We start from the raw sequence: 13181 nt of genomic DNA on the forward strand, positions 1-13181 counted from the left end.
GAGAGAAGAGCAGCAACACGTGATCTACCGCAGCCTGCCCGCAGGTAGGAAGGTCTATGCTGGAATCTCCAGCCACAGCTCTGGTCTAAAAACACGTGAGGCAAATAAAGATACAACATTCTCACTTAAAAAGCATTCACCCAGCCTCTCCCCAAGTGCTCACCTAGGTACGAAGAAACACATAACAGTTTTAGTGGGGATCCTTGTGGGATGTCGCCAGTTTTATCTGTACTGGGACCCGTAAAATTCCAGCGGTCCAGAGACATCTGCTCTGACCAAGGATTTGCCACAAAGCCGCAGGGAGAATCAGAAAACGTTTTGCCGTCCCTTGTGCGGGCGGGACACGCAGACATTGAAGCATTACAAGAAAAACTGAGGTGCCTCCAAGCTGGAATTGGGGGGGGCTAGGCACTCTCCAACACCCTTCCCTACCCTGCTGTATCTATGAAGTTTCAGAACCTGGCCGATCACCACTTCACAGAAAGCCAGGTTTCGCTGCCAGCCACTGCCCAGACACACTATGCTGAGAGGCAAAATAGCAGCCGTGTATTAATATCACAATAATCCCATCCGGAAGAATCAGCAGACAGTCCCTACTGCTAGGGGAGAGCGAGAAAGGGGCAATGCAGTGCTGCACTCCACACTACGGATGACGTGCTGTGGGAAATGAAGCTTCATTACTAGGGAAAAGGTGAAGCATTAAAAAGGTGGGTGGCCGGCAATGAAAAAGCAGATTTCCATTGCAGTACCAGCATCTAAAACAGGTTCTCCACCCGTTTCTCGAAACTGGGAGGGGCTGTAGAAATTCCATGGCTGGGAAGCTGAATTTCTCCTAAAGTTAATCTAAACCACTTCCTCATGCCATGCAGCTGCAAATTCAGATTACTTTTAGCAAGCTCCAGTCCTCTACAAGGAAGAAACAGGGATGCAGACGATGACATCGTGGTCTGCAGAAGTGCATGCTATGACACTGCCAGCTGTGTGACGGCTTATGACATCATAAGAGTCACGTGCTAATTCCCAAACTAGTGCAACAAGCCATTCCATCTTACACGACGACAGGTTTACAACTACTGATGCAATCAAAGCAGTCCTATTAATCCAGAGATCTTCTGTGGTAACACTCGACTGTCTGGCGTGACCTGGCAAGTACATTTCTATAGTGACCACAGCTTGGCGGCACTGGGGGAGGGAGCAAGACAAGCCATGTAGCTCTGCATCCCACTGATAAATCTCACAGCAAACAGCCAGAGAGCAGACAAGCACGTTCTGCACCCATTCTGTGCTGCTGAAGGCAGAGCTCGCTTGTCCCCTGCAGGCGGACCATCCCACCTCTGCTATGTGGTGGAACAAACCCCCAATGTTATTCTGGGGTCCTGCCAAGATGACCTTTTTCCTGTAATGTCTTTGCTAGGCTGAGACAGATAATTAATGCCTTTCCCCCACTGTTACACTGCTGCTAACCCACGGCTCACTGGGTAAAAAGCTGCAGACAGGGAAGTTGAATGGCTCTCCTGTTCTATACTTTCCCTTCAGTACTTGGCTCAGGAGGTGGTCGAGCTGTCTGCATACTTTACTGGCAATTACATACTTCCCCCTCCAAACACTTAATCTGAGCTTTTGTTTACCGCACTCTAACCATTACCGCAAAAAGTGCAACATTTACTGTACTTGGGGCACTACACAATTCTGCTGTCAAATTACACAATGGCAAAAAAATCATGTTTACAAAAAGAACTCAAGATGTCCAGACTGAGTGTAATTCTCCAGTGCGAGCTGCAACTAGCCTGGGCTAGGGAGAGAGCCAAGGAGGCTGCGGGGAAAATAAAGGCAAAACAAAAAAGAAATATCTAGCTATAAACATTAAAATGAGCTAAGCTGCCAAACATTTACACAAAAGCATAAGAGTAAATGCAAAAAAAAGGGAATCAGAAGAAAGTGCCAGCTACGAAAAGATTTCAGCTGGTGCCCAAGTTTCCAGCCCGAATGGCCCTCCCTCTGGGCTATTTCCCACCCAGGATCTGGGATAAGACCTGCCATGCACCCTTGCCTGTGCCACTCCAAGAGACTTTACCAGCTTAGCCCAGCAACTCAAGCAAAAGCCTGAATGCTTTCTACACAACACCCGAGACCAGAGGTCAGCAAGCTGGAAGCCAAATTGAATGTGCTTAGGTTTAGATTTGAAGAGGTGAATGAGCAGAAGATGATGTGGGATTTCTACAAGTCATTTGCAGACTGGAGTATGTTATCAACCTTGGTGCAAATGTTCAAATAAGTTAAACTCCAGTCAAAATTCTTAGAAGTGAGGGAGAAAAAATTTAAAAAGCTATAAAGAATTTTCTTTTCTGTCTGCATTGTTTGCTCCCGGCAACACAGTGGCTACTCTGCTTTCTTCCTGGCCTGCCACTGCTGTTCCGCTCTTTGGTCCTGATGGCCACTGCTGCCCCTCCTGCTCCCTGGGCACTAGTGTTCATCAGTTTCAGCTTCATGTACACGAAAAGATGGAGAGGGGTAGTGCTGGAGTGTCCTTTCAGCATCTGCACACATTAAAGTCTGCATTCATTTTGATATATAAAAGATTTAGAAAGGATAAGAAACCTGAGGGAGACGAATAAAGGGCAAACAGGCTGATACACAGTGTGCTCCGGCAGAGCGCACTGTTAACCCGCGATTGGATGCGCATTTTCGATGCACTAGCTTTACCCCTTATTAAGTAAGGGATAATAGCACGTTGAAAACGTGCGTCCAACCCCCCCCAAACCTCATAGCGCCCGCAACATGCAAATGCATGTTGATGGCCCTATTAGGTATTCTCGCGCGATTCAGTAAGTAAAATGTGCAGCCAAGCCGCACATTTTACTTTAAGAAATTAGCGCCTATCCAAAGGTAGGCGTTAATTTCTGCCGGCGCTGGGGAAGTGCACAGAAAAGCAGTAAAAACTGCTTTTCTGTGCACCCTCCGACTTATAATCATGGCGATATTAAGTCGGAGGTCCCGAAAGTTAAAAAAAGTAAACAAAAAAGAAAAAAAATTTGAAATAGGCCCACGGCTCGAAAACCGGACCCTCAATTTTGCCGGTGTCCGGTTTTCGAACCCGTGGCTGTCAGCGGGCTCGAGAACCGACGCTGGCAAAATTGAGCGTCGGCTGTCAAACCCGCTGACAGCCGCCGCTCCTGCCCAAAAAGAGGCGCTAGGGACGCACTAGTGTCCCAAGCGTCTCTTTTTACTGCCGGCCCTAATTTAAATAAATTAAATTACTGTATCTTGCGCACAGGAGAGTGTCCTGCTCTCCCGGCTACATATGGGCCGATACAGTAAAAATCGCCCGCTCTCCTGCGATTTTTACTGTATCGGCCCATATGTTTGCAGTTGTCTGCTTTACTGTCTCACACACGTTTATCACTGAATTTCTCTGCACACCAGCCAGGAATGGCCAAGTCCGGCCCTCAAGAGCCTCAAACAGGCCTGGCTTTCACTATATCCATAATGAATATGTATGAGAGAGACCTGTATGCACTGCTTCCATTGTATGCAAATCTCTCTCATGCATATTCATTGTGGACAGCCTGAAAACCTGGCCTGTTTGTGGCTCCTGAGGACCAAAGCTGGGCTAGAAGAAGGAGATGCTCTTCACTATTTTTCTATACTCAGAACCATAACTGAAGAATGACAAATTCAGTTATACTAAGAGTCAACTACAATGCCAGGTACCACACCTAGCCAAACATGGCATAGCATTTTCTAACAGTCCCTCCACCGCACTCTTCGTCTGAAATTACCCACGATCCATGAACACCTGCTGAGCAGACTAGTTGGACCATTTTGGTCTTTATCTGCTGACATTTATTCTCTTACTATGATCCAGAATTGGGACCCTATAGATTTTAATTTGCAAGGCATCATGAGCTGAAAAGCCTGGAGGGGGAATTATGCATTTAGGAGCACTAAACTAAATAGCAACCAGTGCTCAATAAGAATTCTGCACTTGAGGAAATTTCAACAGCCAATCGGGTCTCGTACAGCATGCATTTCTTCGCAATGTGAGAAATATGCACCCACAAACCAGCCTGAAATAGGTTCTTAGACAGACATCAAGTCAAGATAACTGAGAATAGGGACCATGTTTTCAGATATCAACTGAACTGTACAGATATATCCCCCCCCTTCAGCAGATTTAGAGCACACACACACAATTTGCCAGGGCAGAAATGAAACACTTCAACAAAAGACATGAACCTGAATATTAAGGTGTTTCCACAAGTGAAATGGCCTGTTTCCACATAAATTCACCCAGAATGAGCAGAGGCTTCCCCGGAGGTGGGGGTCTTGGATTTACAAAAGTACACACATTTTTTCCCTAAAATGGTCACGCAAAGCATAACAAAGGGGACTCATAGACATAAGCATACTTTGAAAGCTGGTATAATTTATGCATGTTTGTCATGTCATAAAGTTACCTTTCTTTTTAAGGGGATCTAAGCATGATTGGCCTCATTCTGCTGTGTCAGAGACGGCCAATGGGATCCTGTGCAGTACTTCCAGGAAATAATGGGGGGGGGGGGGGGGGGGGGGGGGGAGAGAGAGAGAACGTGTGCATCATAAAGTAGATACAGACAGATCTCATCCTGTCATTTGCCTTATTACAGTTCTGTAGCCTTCAGAGGTGCTTTAGTTCCAGATCAATCAACCCTGCCACCAGCCCTTACTCAATGCAGGTTACTGCTTCCTGGCAAATGACAGTTTGGCTTCCCAGCTGAAGGTCTACTTTATCTGTTTTCAGAATTTCAACACTGTAATATATTCCATTTTAGCCCCAGGGAGCAAATCACAATTTAGTTATTGTTCTGTATGTGCGTGTGTCAGGGCTAAAGCTACTACACTCCTGTGTGACATCATATGATGGGAGGAGGGGAGTATCACACCCATGGGATGCCAGATTTATCATGCAGAAAAGGAATTACCAAAAGCAGCAGTGGGCGTGAAGATTCTCTCTACCAAAGAAAAGGAAGGGCAGAGGGAAGATGTCACCTTCATGGTAAGGAGAGAGATGAACATACCAGAGTGGAAAAATACACCCACCAGACAGGAAGAGATTATCCTAGCCTTGATAAGAAAGAGTAAAGGCAAGGGGTGAAATTATTATCCCCAGGTGGTTCAGGAAGTGTTTTCCCACCTCTAGGGAGAGGGGACATGAGGGAGTAACCATATCCTCAAGATGGCTAGAGGCACATTATTCCACACCTGGTAGTAGTATGACAGTTAAACCTTGCCAGTGAGAGATGGAGGAGGGATATTCTTCGGGGGGGGGGGGGGATTATGTCATCCTTTGGCAGAAGGGGAATATACAAGCCAAGGGAAGGGACAGGGATGATCACCAGTCCTGAGAGATTGTGGGAAGGGGTTATAACCTCCCTAGAATAAAAAGAATTTATCACACCCCTGGGTTGTTCTGAGTGTGTGTATGGAATACACCCCTGGACATCTCCACTGAGAAAGGGGAGTTATCCCAGAGGTTTTGTAAACAGGCCTCATCACCCTCCCATCAGAGAATTAAGGGGGGGGGGCGTTATCACCCCTCCCCTCAGAGGATAGGGGTAAGTAGTTATCACCTCTCTGGGAGATTGGGAGAGGAAGGCGAGAATTATCACCTTCTCAGGGGATTATCACTTCCTGAAGATGAGGGGGATTTATCACCTCCTTGGGGGAACTGGAGAGTTATTACCTCTGTGAGGATTGAGAGGAGAGGGAGGTGAAAGTTATCACTTCTCTGGGGGGATTAGAGGGGGAAAGTTATCACCTCCCCGGGAGATTAGAGGGGGCGGGGGAAGAGGAAACAGAAAAGTTATCACCACCCCGGGGTATTTCCCCACCTCTCGCTTACCCGGGCTGCTGCTGCTGGTTGGCTCCGCAGCAGACTCCATCTCGCCGGCTGCTGCTTCCTGTTCCGGCTCAGCCGGTCCCGGTTCTGATGTGGGGACGAGAAGGGGCAGGGGGCGCCGCCCGCTCTCCACAACAACAACGAAGACAAACCCCAAGGCGGACGAAGCGCGCCGAGCGCCGGAACCCTTTCACGCATGCGCGGCAGAGTGACGCCGGCACGTACAGACACCCCCGCCACGTGACAGGGGCCGGCACGCACAGACCCCTCCCCATCCAGTGACAGACCCTCGTCACGTGACAGTCCAAGACTGGGCCATCCCAGAAGCTTTTTTTTTTTTGCTAGCGCTTGTGCCGGATTTGGGAGCATGCGCAGTGCGTCTGGCTCCGATAGAGCGAGAACGGAAAGTCGCTGTTTAACACGTGACTCCGATGCCTGGTCTAGGTAAAGCGCTGCTGACGATCGGAGGACGATTGCTTTGGTTGCAGAATCTGACCTGTATGCATTTTTTTCAAGCGTCATTTCTGTTGCAAACACTTTCAAATCTTTGGCAGTGCATGTAGCCCGCAGCGCATGCAGAACGTTTGTCGTTTGAGTGTGGGTCTGACATGGGACCCGAACTATTGAGTTTGATGCATGAAGACCAACAGTCTGTTTTCTGCAGATGACAACTGTATTGGATGGCAGTGCTCACTGGGGCCAATGTAGTAACGGTAGGGCATGTTTTTACGCCTTTTGGCGCATGCATTTTTTTGTGATAAGTTAAAGCCTCTGTTAAATACCAGCGGTAACGCCTAAACAATATATGCAAAACAAAGAATGAAAACTAGCACTAAAATTAGCACAGCTGCCTGCATATCATATTAAAAGAAAGCATTAACTATTGCCCAAGCAGTACAGGCGGACAGCTTAAAGCATATTTTAACGGTGGAAGTCCATTAACTGCTATTAATCAAGTTGACTTAGGGAATCGCCTCTGCTTTACTGGCAGCAGTAGCATGGGATCTTCTTGGTGTTTGGGTACTTGCCAGGTTTTTGTGGCCTGGTTTGGCCTCTGTTAGAAACAGGATGCTGGGCTTGATGGACCCTTGCTCTGACCCATTGAGGTTAGTGCTGTGCATCCCAACTTGTGGGTACATTCTCTCCTTCAAGGCCATGTTCACAAAAAATAAGAATAAGCTCTCACAAGAATAAGAAAAGAATAAGCTCTCGGGGAAGATGTTTTCAGCTAGATAAAAAAATCATAGGCGGTGTGCTTGGGCACCAGCAGCTGTACAGTACATACTTTAGCACTATGTGGATACTGTCCAGTTGTCCAGACAAAAACAGAACTTGTCACCGGTGTCTTCCTTAGAGGACTTACATTGGAAACTTAACTCTTGTGTTTGAGGTGGAGTAAACTCACATTTCTGGGGGCCAGTGTTGTATATTATTGTGTCCACCTCAGATCCAGGAAGAAAAAACTTTTCTAACATAAGTTCTCAGGGGCTGGAACCTACTACAGCTGAACATTGTGTAATCTCTCTGAGATGAGCACCTACATTTGAACAGTACGCCAAAGCTTGGATGCACGACTCCAAAGTGTCTACTATTTGGCTGAAGGTGCCTGTCCTAGAGAGTTTATGTCAAACGCGCACAAGTACGTGCGCAAATATATGCTCGTATAGGCCATGGTCATGGCCTATACGAGCAACCTTCAGCGCTAATAGGCCCGGATCCGTTTTAACATCCAGCACCGAAAACCATCAACCTGAAGAGCTTCTCAACAGCTCAGGCCTCTTGACTGGCCGAGAATCCATGGAGACCGGGGCCAAGAGCCAGCATCTCGCTAAACACACTTTGTATATAAGCAAATTAAAACTGGCAGAAGACCTCTACTCTCTACTCCTTTGTGGGACAGGGAACTGCCAGCGATAGTTGCCTCTCTTGCTGATGCTGTTAGGGAATCGAAAATGGCTGCCGTTTCCATGCCAACAGGGAAAGCCTCAGCACTAGACCCAGTCACCTGCAAAGCTGGTTTTCCTGGTGCGGTCATGCTCAGTGCAGACCCCCAAATGCCATGCTGCACACACTTTTCCTCCACACCCCTGTGGCACCACCAGCACCTCAACGGCAAGCAGGGACACAGTCCCTCAGCGCCACGGAGCCAACACCGGGTCTGCTCCGGAGGCAGAGAAGCTGCTGAAAAACCTCATCACTGAACAACCCGAGCTGCTAAGGTAACTTCCCCCCTGGAACCTCATTGCTGCACCTCTAACCTCTAACAAGCTCCTTGTTCTTTAAAAAAAAAATTTATTTTTTTTTTACTCAGAACAAATAAAGATACATTTTCTTTTATTTTATTTAGCAACGTTTTTATACCGGTATTCGTGGGTACATCATATCGGTTTACATAAAACTGAATTGAAAAAATACAAAGAACAGGGAGAGGGGGTGGGAGCAGGAAGAAGGGAATATATATGGAGAGGAGGAATAGGTAAAGAAAACTATAGATAAACAATAGATGCGAACAGTAAACTACAATGTAATAGAATAACCACAAAGAACAACTTAAAATGGGATAATTTCAATTCCCTACATAGAAACCAATACTTTCCTTTGGTGCAGGGGTTCCCATTCCAGGAGCGCAGGCCGCAAGGCAGATCGGAAAAGAGCCAAACCACTGGTTATATCAGCCTCCTTTTGCCAAACTTTAGCAACCCATCCCAGGACAAACAGTATAAAAGGGACACTTCCCTGCTTCATTGGGCTTGCAGGACAGATATGGCAGCAGATTCCACCGCTGTCTCGTGGAGGATGAGGGACCTGGACCACCAGATGTGCACCACACAGACCTCCGGGACTGAGCTATCAGAAGGGTCACCAACCCAGGGGGGGGGATGGTCCCAGCAGGACCTCACAACCCTCTGGGAGGATCCAGAAATGTTCTTGTCTTTTAATCTTTTTTTTTTCCCTTTCTCGCCAGACTGCAGGTTTTCACCATCTACCATCTGCTGGAGACAGAGATACTGAGGGACTGCAGGTGGCACAGTAGGTTATGTACAGTGTCGGTGAAACTTTCTGTCTCCATCCGCTGGCAGGGAGGCAAAACACAGGCGTCTGGACTGATCTGGATACTTACAAGGAAAGTTATTTTATTCTATTGCTATGCCCAGTGTGGAACAAACAGCAAGATACTACCTGCAATGAATGAATTTTTAACATACCACATGGGCACAGCAATAGAATATCATGGCCACTAGACATGTGAGTTAACTTCTATTCTACCTGAAGCCCAAGGAATTGATTTCACTTGAAATTCCTTGCCAAAATGGCCTTGCATGCAAGACTGTGCCCAAGTTGGGATGCCCAGTGCCAGCTTCACATGCATGGTCATTTTGTTCACACTCCTTCCAGCTTACTCCTGTTTTAAAGCACTCTTCCAAATTAGTAAGGATTTTTCGGGTTAACTCACATTTTAGTGCGTTTTTTTTTTCATATAACCTTTATTTTCAATTTGCATCACATCAAGCTTACTGCATCCCACGGGGATCCCTATTTTTAACGTGCCCAGCAAATAAAACCTGCGCTAAAATTTAACTCAGGGTTTAGTACACTGGGCCCACTGTGAGTGCGAATCCTTCCAAAGCTACAGCTGGGGTCATCACAAGGCGGGGGGGGGGGGGGGGGGGGGGGTCGGGTCATGGCACCCTTTTGAGTCAGTCTGAGCACTGAAGAGGCATCTGTCCATAGTAACCAGGCACGTACCCACATGCATAAATTTAATGATTGATCATAAGGTAAGAGGTGGGTAAAGGCAGACACCTGTTGATTGGCTGAAGGTAACCCTTTATAATGCTTTGCACTAGCAGAAGAGCACTGTGTAGGCTTGAGCATATGACACTTGCTTTGTATTGCTTGCTACTCCTGGAGAACCTCACGCACTTCTCCATAAATAAACTTCTCACTTTTATGACTCTTAGAGCTGGTCTTTATTGGTTTTACTAATCCGAGGTTTACAGCACGCAAGCCCAAAGGGGATGGGTGAGGGGGGGTGGAGGCCATTTCATCCAGTGATGGCCCTGGCTACAGCGATTCTGTCAAATTAGAAGTGATCGGCTGCCCAGGAACAAAAAAATAAGACGTATTCACTGCTTTTATTTTTCTTATTCAGTTGCAGTTCAAACAGGGAAGGAGCACTCTACGGCAGCCCTGCAGGCCTAGTCTTTGCGGACTGGCAGGCTCAAGGTAGAGACTTCACATAGAGGTACATCAACTGGAACAGGGCTTTTGCTCTGCTTGACCTGGTTATTTTCAGCGTTGCTTCAGGCACGTCTCATGGGCAGGAGCTCTAGCTGCCATCATGCTCCTGATTTTAGAAGAAAAAAAAAAACATCTCTCCTGCAGCGTCACTGCCATGATCTGTGACTCTGGGTGGTGCCTGCTTGCGTTCTCTCATTGCACGGTCCCGTGATTCTGTCCCAGCTAAAGTCTGCTGTGAATAAAGTCCAGGAGTCTGCTCAGCTGATCCTCCAGCGCTTGCCGGTCCCCGTCATTGGCCATGGTCCAGTCAAACGTCACCCCCTGATCCAATCCACACTCTGACTCTGCATCATCCACCCCTGCCAAGGAGAGAGAGAGAGAGGCCATCAAAGGGTGATGTGGAAGGAGGCAGAGTTACACATCCACTGGAGAAATGAAACTCAGAGGGTTTGAGATCTTCAGCCATTCCGATTGGCTGCGCGAAGGAGACCTTTCCTCACTTTAGTTCTGGAGAGGTCTCCCGGCCTGCTGCTACTGACCTGCTGTAAACACCCAGCCCCTGTGTTTCCTGGTCTCCTCTGAAGCCACGACTCGGACGGTTTGTGCTAGGTCACCATAAGCTCCTTGGAACCACTCCACATCCGACCTTCTCCGAGTGTCACTCACAACCTGCAGCAGAAGAAGGGGGGGAGGGGGAGGTAGGTGGAGGAACGCTGTACCCAGGCTCACCCCAGAACCCCAGCCAGGCACCAGCCCAAAGCAAAACATCCCTCAAGAGCGTGAGAGGAAGTGGCTTCCTGACCTGATTCACCTGAAATGAAAAATAACCCCCTCCTCATGATAGGGACCCGTTAATGTCATTTCTGTGCTTTCTCTGGACTTCTAGCCTGCTTTACTGCATCAGACGTTTCCGGCCTTGGTATTGGCCTGATCTTGCTCCCGGTCCTTACAGGGAACATCTGCAGCCTCGAGATAAACAAGAAGAGCACGGAGCGAAGACAACTCAGCATTCCTGTCCTCACAGCGCCTGCCATAAGCACGGAGGCCCCAAAACCTGCAGACCCCCCCCCCCCCCCCCCCCCCCCAATATTTTACATTGATTTAAACTGGCTGGCCTCATGGCTCATGCCCATCAGGACTGGTTGGGCTCAGAAGTGATATGCTGAGCACTGGGGGCAGGATGGATGATTGCCCCTGCTGGCAGGAAGCAGAGCTGAAGGGTTCAACCTCAGAGAAGACTTCCCAATAACTGGACTGACTCCCCCCCCCATCCATCCCTCTCCCCCTCAGTATCACCCAGGCACTTGTCCCATAGAAGTAGAAGCTGGAGAAAAAGTCCTAGAAGGTGTTCAACATGAAGTCTGATTCCCAGGCACAGAACGTCTCCATATTCAATTCAAATGTCTTTCTATCCTGTCTCTTACCCAGACGGGCTGCGTGATGCCCTCCACAGCCAGCCTGCAGAAAAATCCTGGATCCGAGTTCCGTTTCTCCTCTCCCCACCGGATCATGTCGGCTCTGTAGATCTCTTTATAGTCACTGGCATCCAACAAACGCTGAAAATCCAGGCCATTCTCCTGCAAAAAATGTAACACCAAAAAACGAGTAACGTCTGGTCCTTTCATCTTCCAGTCTGAGAGACTGCAAGGAGCAGAGGGTCTAGGGCTAGAATGGCTATGAACAGGGGGGAGGATGTACCTTAGCAAACTCTTCTTTGAGGGGTCCAGAGAGGCGCAGGATGGCGCACCTGTCACACCCCAACCTGTGGTACAAGAGCACATTTTATTTTTTTCAACGCAAAGTTGAATGTTCTCCCAAACATTAACACTGCCGGCTACCCCTGCAGGTTTCCAGTAAGCGCTGCTGGTAGGAAAGAAACTGGAGCCTGGGCTCTGGCTACGTCTGCTGTTCCTCTCAGCTGCAAGCAGACCACACCCAGATCTCCAGAGCGGAAAGAAAGAAAGGATTTCCTTCTAACCCTCCCCTTCTATGTACCTGCCCCCTCCATCCATCCAATCCTTCATCTTTCCACTCCCTTAGCCCCCATCCTCCAGTACCTGCTCCCTTCCATATAACCCATCTCCCCTAGTACTCTCTCTCCTTCCTCTCTTCCCGCCCCCTCCATCCATCCAATCCTTCATCTTTCCACTCCCTTAGCCCCCACCCTCCAGTACCTGCTCCCTTCCATACAACCCATCTCCCCTAGTACCCTCTCCTTCCTCTCTTCCCTGCCCCCTCCAGCCAACCAATCCTTCATCTCTCCACTGCCCCAGCCCTCCAGTACCTGCTGCCATCCATCCAACCCATTTCTCCTAGTACTCTCTCCCTTTCCACTCTTTCCTGCCCAGAGGATCTGATCCCTGCCATCCATCTGACCCTTCATCTCTCCACTCCCTCAGCCCCCGACCTCCAGTACCGGCTCCCTTCCATCCATCCAACCCTTCATCTCCCCCGTGCCCTCTCCCTTTCCTCTCTTCCCTGCCCCTCCATCCAGCCTTCTCTCTCCCCCATTCAGTACCTGCTCCCCTCTATTTATCCCTTCGTTTCTACACTTCCTCAGCCCCCGCCCTCTAGTACCTGCTCCCCTCCATCCATCCCCTCTCGCTCCCCCGCCCTCCAGTACCTGCCCCCTCCATCCATACAACCCTTCATCTCGCCACTCCCTCAGCCCCTACCCTGCAGTTCCTGCTCCCCTCCATCAAACCCAGTCCTTCATGGATCCAGTCCCCGGTACCTGTCGCGGATTAATTCTGCCAAGAAATCTTTTCCTGATTTTCTCTTGCCACTAAATAGCAGAAGCAGGCTCGGGGGCGCCATGCGGGGGGGCCAGGGAGAAAGGAGACAGTACTCCGTGCTTCCTCCCCCTGGGGGCGGGACCTGCAGACTCCGCCCATCTCAGGCCACCAGCGCCTTCCAGCCTCCTTGGGGGCGCCACGCAGCCGTTTCCCTCCCCTGGAGCTGCTTTTCTGGCCGTGGGCAGTGTTACCAATCTCGCTTATTTCCCGCGAGATTGGGCTTCTTTTCCTAGTCATTCGCGTTTTTGTTTTTTTTCGATTCGCGG

The 13181-nt window shown here is 48.9% G+C and overlaps 2 protein-coding genes across 5 annotated transcripts in view; both read right to left on the reverse strand.

The window, feature by feature from the left end:
* PIP5K1A (phosphatidylinositol-4-phosphate 5-kinase type 1 alpha) overlaps positions 1-6088 on the reverse strand; it is a 46020-nt gene extending 39932 nt beyond the window's left edge. For 2 of the 3 annotated variants that reach the window (XM_029580469.1, XM_029580467.1), the window contains exon 1: positions 5882-6088. In XM_029580469.1, coding sequence (XP_029436329.1) covers positions 5882-5921 — 40 coding nt within the window. In that variant the 5' untranslated portion in view covers positions 5922-6088. The remainder of the gene's footprint in view (positions 1-5881) is intronic. The other variant, XM_029580468.1, reaches the window with a different exon arrangement.
* Positions 6089-9541: 3453 nt separating this feature from the next.
* PMVK (phosphomevalonate kinase) lies at positions 9542-13103 on the reverse strand. 2 transcript variants are annotated; one of them, XM_029579444.1, is made up of 5 exons: positions 12855-13103; positions 11819-11882; positions 11545-11697; positions 10660-10789; positions 9542-10479 (listed from the first exon to the last, which is right to left on the reverse strand). In XM_029579444.1, the coding sequence occupies exons 1-5, from the start codon at positions 12935-12937 to the stop codon at positions 10343-10345; spliced, it is 567 nt and encodes a 188-aa protein (XP_029435304.1). In that variant the 5' UTR covers positions 12938-13103; the 3' UTR covers positions 9542-10342. The 2 variants fall into 2 exon arrangements, with proteins under 2 accessions (XP_029435304.1, XP_029435305.1); XM_029579445.1 differs by lacking the exon at positions 12855-13103 and adding an exon at positions 12796-12820.
* Positions 13104-13181: the final 78 nt, after the last annotated feature.

The sequence above is a fragment of the Rhinatrema bivittatum genome, chromosome 16, assembly GCF_901001135.1.
Source record: "Rhinatrema bivittatum chromosome 16, aRhiBiv1.1, whole genome shotgun sequence".
Classification (NCBI taxonomy): Eukaryota; Metazoa; Chordata; class Amphibia; order Gymnophiona; family Rhinatrematidae; genus Rhinatrema; species Rhinatrema bivittatum.